Source organism: Coccinella septempunctata, chromosome 2 (genome assembly GCF_907165205.1).
Source record: "Coccinella septempunctata chromosome 2, icCocSept1.1, whole genome shotgun sequence".
NCBI classification, from domain to species: domain Eukaryota; kingdom Metazoa; phylum Arthropoda; class Insecta; order Coleoptera; family Coccinellidae; genus Coccinella; species Coccinella septempunctata.
In genome coordinates this window covers 2494253-2501427 of record NC_058190.1, presented here as the reverse complement: position 1 = coordinate 2501427, position 7175 = coordinate 2494253, and the positions used below count along the sequence as shown (strand labels likewise).

At 35.4% G+C, this 7175-nt stretch overlaps 1 protein-coding gene across 1 annotated transcript; it reads right to left on the bottom strand.

Annotated features, from left to right (window-relative positions):
* Positions 1-514: 514 nt before the first annotated feature.
* LOC123308722 (uncharacterized protein K02A2.6-like) lies at positions 515-4480 on the bottom strand. Its single transcript, XM_044891512.1, has one exon. It carries the CDS (start codon positions 4478-4480, stop codon positions 515-517), a length of 3966 nt encoding a protein of 1321 aa, XP_044747447.1.
* Positions 4481-7175: the final 2695 nt, after the last annotated feature.

The window sequence follows — 7175 nt, the reverse complement described above, 5'->3', positions numbered from 1 at the left end:
CTTCACTTTGTACATCAATGACGTCTATAGATGTTTCCTCTACAGACACTTTGAACTTTATGCCGATGGTATAAAGATGTATTTCGCCTTGGAGAACTTGGATAATGCCAGAAGATTTCAGGATGACATCAATAGATTTTGTGAGTTCTGCTATCTGCACTATTTGTCTTTGAATATCTTTAAGTGCAAACTTATCACATTTACAAAGATATCGAATAATATCTGTAATATACTCAATATAGAATAATTCGATTAACTAGATCTTTATTTAATCGCTCGACAATTACAACTGATGAGATTTGCACATGTTACCCCCTTTTAGACTGTTTAACGGTAGTGGGGCAATCATAGTGCGCACATCTAAGAATCATTACACATAATTCAATACATTACATTTTTCCACCCCTTAATTCAAATTAATACAATAATTGAATATCCATATTATTATTGTTATTTTACCATCATCATCAACTAAATACTAGGTTAACTACAAATAATATGAGATCAACAGAAATTAAGAAGCTTGATAGCGTTCAGGTGGCTTAGCCACACGCTTGGGTCTAGTTGGTACAATTTCATTAGTAACAGTTGTATTATCATTGTTTGGAGTCACTGTTTCAGCAACTGTACTCTTATTCGGATAACTTATATCTGGTAGAGATTTTTTTAATTGATTTGCATGTCTTTTCCAATTTTTTTCTAACTCCGGGATATACACAAGAAAAGTTACTCTACCAATTTTCTTCTGAATGATGCCTTTAATCCAGGTTGGCTTATTTTGATCGCGATAATCTTTTACTAAAACAGTATCACCAACTAAGAATTGGACATGGTTATTGCCTTTGAAATATTTCTTTTGTCTATCTTGAGCTTCCAAAACTCTATTTCGCAATACACTAGACGGTTTATACAGTATGGCATCAAACCTTGTCCTTATATTACGACCAAACATAATTTTTGCTGGAGTTTCTCCAGTCGTACAGTGCTTTGTAGTACGATAGTCCAACAAGAATCTGCAAAGAACTGTATTCGTGTCCACAGGGTGTCCTTCAACAAAAGCCTTTTTCAAAGAATTTTTGAACAACTTTACAGAATTTTCGGCAGCACCATTAGATTGTGGATGAAATGGGGGTATCGTTTTGTGTGAAATATTATTGTTGGTTAAGAACAATTCGAAGTCAGAGGACTTGAAATATGTGGCATTATCCGAAACTAAGGTTACTGGTAAACCGAATCTTGCAAAAATTTGTTTCAAAATTTTTATTGTTATTTCTGTGTTAGTAGAAGAAGTCTCAAAAACTTCGGGCCATTTCGAATGGGCGTCAAGTATAATTAAATAATATTTTCCTGCGATTGGTCCCAAATAGTCAATATGCAATCTCTCCCACACTTCCTTTGGCCAAGACCAATTGGCCAACGGAACCTTTGGGGGATTACCCGCAACTTTGGAACAACTATGACACTTTTTAACCGTATCTTCGATTTCCTTATCTAAATTCGGCCACCAGAAGTGCGATCTAGCTATATTTTTCATTTTAACAATTCCAAAATGTGTTTGATGAAGAGATTTTAAGAACACCGATCGTAGCTTGCTCGGGATAATAATTCTATGGTTCCAATAAAGAGAATTATCAACCACCGAGAACTCAAAGCGTCTAGAAAAAAACGGTTTAATATCTACATCATTGATATATCTAGGCCATCCTGTTTTCACTAACCTAATTATTTTAGCAATTAACTCATCCTGTTTCGTTTCGCGTACAATTTGATTATAGTTCATAGGTAATTCGTCACTATTTGATAAAAAATTGCAATAGTTTACCTCTTTATCCTCGATACTTAGAGTATCGTTTTCTGAATGATTCTTTAATAGCCTGGATAACGCATCTGCATTATTCTTTTTCGATTCGACATATTCTATTTCATATTGATAGTTAGATAGTATCACGGCCCAACGTCTAAGTCTGTTGGCCGAAAATTGTGGAATGGGTTTATGCTGACCAAAAATTGAGATCAATGCTTTATTGTCTGTTACTAATTTGAATTTATTTGCGTATAAATACTGATGAAATTTCAATACCGCGAATATTATCGCCAAACCTTCTTTTTCTATGTGGGAATAATTTTTTTCACTGTTGGAAAGTGTTCTAGAAGCGAAGGCAATTGGCCTATCTATCCCTGTAGGAAGAATATGGCTCAACACCGCTGCTACTCCGTATGGACTAGCATCAACTGTCAGTTTTATTTTCATAAGAGGGTCAAAATGTACTAGAACTCGAGGAGAAGCTAAGAAGGATTTAATCTGCTCGAAAGCTTTTCGACAATTGTCAGACCAATCCCATTTTTTGTCTTTTTTCAATAACTCATATAACGGATGTAATATAGTTGACAAATTTGGGATGAATCTACCATAGTAGTTCACCATTCCCAAGAACGATTTGAGTTCACTCACATTGGTTGGTGCTTCCGCATTTTTAATAGCTACTGTCTTTGATTCACTGGTATGCAAACCTTCCTTATCAATTATATAACCTAGATACTCAATACTATCCTGAAAGAATTTGCATTTAGGACGACTTACTTTCAAACCTGAATTTTTTAGAATTGTTAAAACTACTCTCAATCTTTCCAAATGTTCATTATCATCTTTTCCAGTTATCAACACATCATCCAAAAATACTACGACACCTTCTAAACCAGTGAAAAGCGATTCCATTATTTTTTGAAACTTAGCAGGTGCTGACGCAATTCCGTATGTTAATCTATTGTACCTGTATAAGCCCTTATGAGTAACAATTGTGGTGAGCTCTTTAGAACTTTCATCTAAGCCTATCTGTTGGTAAGCATCAGACAGGTCCAGTTTTGAAAATTTTACTCCACCCTGTAGACAATTGAACAGATCATCAATTCTCGGCAGAGGATGTTGGTCAACTTCAATATGCGGGTTGATAGTTACTTTGTAGTCTCCACAAAGACGCAATGATCCATTTTTCTTCAATACTGGTACGACTGGAGTTCCCCATTCGCTATAATCAACTGGATACAGAACACCTAAAGAAACAAGTCTATTGATTTCGTCTTCTATTTTGGATTTTAAAACGTAAGGTACAGGTCTAGCTCTATAAAACTTAGGGTTAACATCACTATCCTTCAGGTTAATAGTTACAACTCCTTTTGAAAACTTTCCTAACCCATCAGAAAATACCTCAAAAAATTCATTGACTATACCTTCAGCTCTATCATTCACGAAATTCACATTGTCTACAATTCCCATATTGTATGTTATTAAAAAATCTCTTCCAACTATTGGCGGACCTCCATTTTTGAAAACATAAAAATCTATGTTATTTTTGATATTTCTGAATTCTACGTTTGCACGAAAAATTCCCAACGGTTTTACTTTGGTACCATTATAGAAATGCAAACATTGGTCAGAAGACTTCAACGTATGATCATGTGCGTAAAGTTTCGAAAATACATTTTCAGACATGCAGGAAACACTAGCCCCTGAATCGATTTGGCAAACAATTTTATGAGATTCTATATTTACTTCAATAGTAAAAGGGGTGTTTTCCATTTTCTCATTTATACTATATAATTGAAGATCATCCAAGTCATTGTTCAAAAGGTTACTTTTGTTCTCAACATTATTATCACTTCGCAAATAATTATGACTATATCTATTTCTATTTTGTTTTTGGGGACAAACATTAGATAAATGACCCTGAACTTTGCAAAAATTACAAGAATATGATCTAAAATAACACTTATCTTTGCGATGTCCTTGTTTACCACAAACTGCGCAACTCTCCCTGTCCTGCACCGGATGATGGCCTTCTGCTTGATGACGTTTTCCTTCGTCACTCTTGTTATTGCGTTTGCGTATATGATGTAACGGCTCCGACTTGATTTCAAGACCTGAAATCTGGTAGCTCTGACACGCCGCCATTTTGTTTTCCGCCACATTGATCGCTTGTTCAAATGTGATCTCCTTTTTTTCTTCTAGCAATCTATCCAAAATTGCTCCCTTCTCAAACCCACAGACAAAACGATCCCTGAGGCAGATATCCAGTTCTTGTCCGAATTCACAGGAAACAGCCAAACTTCTTATTCTTGCAGCCCACTCCTTGATATTTTCATACGAATCCTTTTTCGCCGCGAAGAATTTATAGCGTTCAGCCAAGACTGACTTCTTCGGCGTGAAATGTTTGTCGAATAATTCCAGTAACGAATTGTAAGACTTATCTTCTGGAAGGTCCGGGCTACATATGTTAAATATTAGTTTATAGGCTTCCTCGTCCAACATGTTCAATAGGATCGCCCGTTGTTTATTCGTATCGGAAATTTCGTTTGCTGAGAAATAGTTATTCAATCTCGCCTTGTAGATATTCCAGTCTGTGATATTCAAGTGAAATTCTCTTAAATTCCCAACACTTGATGCATTTTTGGACGTACCTTGTCCCTCATTGGTGGAAGGCATATTCGGTTCGCTTTCCTCGTCGCCAAATTGTAATATACTCAATATAGAATAATTCGATTAACAAGATCTTTATTTAATCGCTCGACAATTACAACTGATGAGATTTGCACATGTTACCCCCTTTCAGACTGTTTAACGGTAGTGGGGCAATCATAGTGCGCACATCTAAGAATCATTACACATAATTCAATACATTACAATATCATAAGTACACCTCTATCTCTGAACGGTTTTAGAAGAAGTAAAAGTCGTTAAGGACCTAAAGGTTTTATTGGATTCAAGGATATCATTTGCACACCACATTTATTATATTGTCTCTGGAGGCTTCAGAATGATTGGCTTCATCCTGAGGATTCCTCGTGTCTTCAGGAATGAGGAAACACTAAAGGTCTTTTATTTCTTTTTGGTTCGAAGCATACTCGAATATGCAACCTCAATTTGGAACCCTTCTTCTTACAAATATATAAATCGGATAGAGAGAATTCAGAGGAAGGAACCTTCATCATAGGTTCGGAGAGGCTGGTTTAGTGTCCCTATAGTGCAAGACTGCATATGTTTGACTTCATATTTGTAGAACGACTGAGCTTCTCTCTCTCTCTCTCTCTTTGGTTTTCACGTTCTACCCTGAAATACTAGGGAGTCTGTCATCCTCAGTGTCCCTAATTACAGGCTGAAGTACACAAGGGCATCTCGTATTCCCAGAATTTCAGAGCGGTTGAATATTGCCGGACGGCTTGGCATCGATTTTATAAATTCATCATACTCCGCCATAGTGAGAAATGTCGATATTTTTGTTGACTTATATTTTTGTTCTTATTTTGTAATATATAATATATTTGTTGTATCCTGTGAATAAATAAATAAATAAATTTGACATTGTGATAAAATACGTGATTACTGAGACTTTTACGTAGAGCGGACAGCACAGCGCTGATTTACAACCCAAAAATGTTTTGACAATCGTTATAACCTCACACCTTCGTACTATACAGTGTGGAATGTGTCGAATTTCCATGGCCAACCGAGTGCTCTTGTAGAAGTGAATAGAATATACTTAATTATCAATGTAAAAAGAATAACCAATTTGTTGAAGTCGTTATGCTCTTATATAGATTCTGTTTTATTTGTATAGGGTGAGTCTTTGACTCGTACAGATATTTTAACAGTAGATTCTTGGAGTCGAAAGAAACACTTTTTTCTTTACCATTCTTTCCGAATCGTACCGGTTTGAAAGATATAGGCTGTTGAAAAAACAAACAAAAAATGTCAAATGTCTCATTTCATGAACAAAATGAAATCACTTTTAACACAAATACCATACAATGTTTTTTGTACAACTGCCCTATTTTGGTAATGAAATAGGCGAATTTGGAATGAAAAAACTTCAAAATGCATTTTAATATTCAAATAATCACAAGGTTTTTTTGAATGCCAACGTTATAGTTACTAGCAAATGCTTGTTTCCAAATAAGAAAAGACGCTGTCACTTAAATTTCGTTCTTGTCCAATTTTTGTCTTTGGTTCTTGACTGCTTAATATGTCAATAGTTTAATTATTAATAAAAGTGTCGATTTGGTTGTTTCTATGAATACTGAAGAGTCCGCAAGAAAAGCAAATTTTGATCTCCTACATAAAAAAATCTGTTCAGCAGTACGATATTGCATTTACCAATTCCCTGGCCTGGTGTAAATTGAAAAATGTAAAAAGGAACCTGTTTTTTTTTGGCATAATTAGAAGAAAAATAAAAAATATGGAGCTCGTCAACTTTGTGTAGCAAGCACCCTTGTTAAAAATGGTGTGGATGTTAGTATAGGTTTTTTCGTTTGCATAAAAAGTGTAGCACTTTTCTACACTCGATTTGATTTACACCAGTGTAGATAGTCAAAAGGAGATGTAGATAAACTACGCCTCCTCTGCACTGGTGTAAATTTAATCAGCAAACGAATACTAAAATCGAGTATGGAAAAGTGCTACACTTTTTATGCAAACGAAAGGACCTAATATATTTTAAGGCTTTTCAATGGCATATTAAAAAAGGAAATGTGAGGGATATCGTCTGAAAAAATCAAAAATTCTCCCTCATGAACAAGTTGAAAAGTGTATAAATGATGCACCAGATGAGAAATACTTGATGGTTAAGGTTGCAACTATTTTCGGATTATTTGGAGCCTGTCGACGTGAAGAATTGTGTAATTTATCAGAAGAAAATCTCGAAACAACAAATAAATCATTGTTTATACAATTTCCAAACACAAAAATGAAAGTCAGAAGTTCGTTCTGTATTATTGGAAGGATGTTGACAATTTTCGTAAGTACTTTGCACTCCGCCTTCTGTTATAAAACATCGTCGTTTTCTCCTGAAATACACTCTGAAATACATGAATAATAAATGCACTGCCAATCCAGTTGATATAAATACATTTGTGTCGATTCTGTCGATTGTGGGGTTCCTCAGGGTTCCGTGTTGGGGCCGCTCTTATTCTTGTTTATTAATGACTTGCCAATCCACTTGGTCCTATTCTTGCTAGTTCTCTTTGCGGACGACACCTCTGTTGTATTATCGACTAAAACTGCCGAGGAGCTTCGTCTCGCGTGCGAGTCCATTATAAGCCAGTTCGTTGCTTGGTGCCAGTCAAACAGAGTGATAGTAAATGTCAATAAAACAGTCTGTATTGACTTCAGTACCAGGAATAAT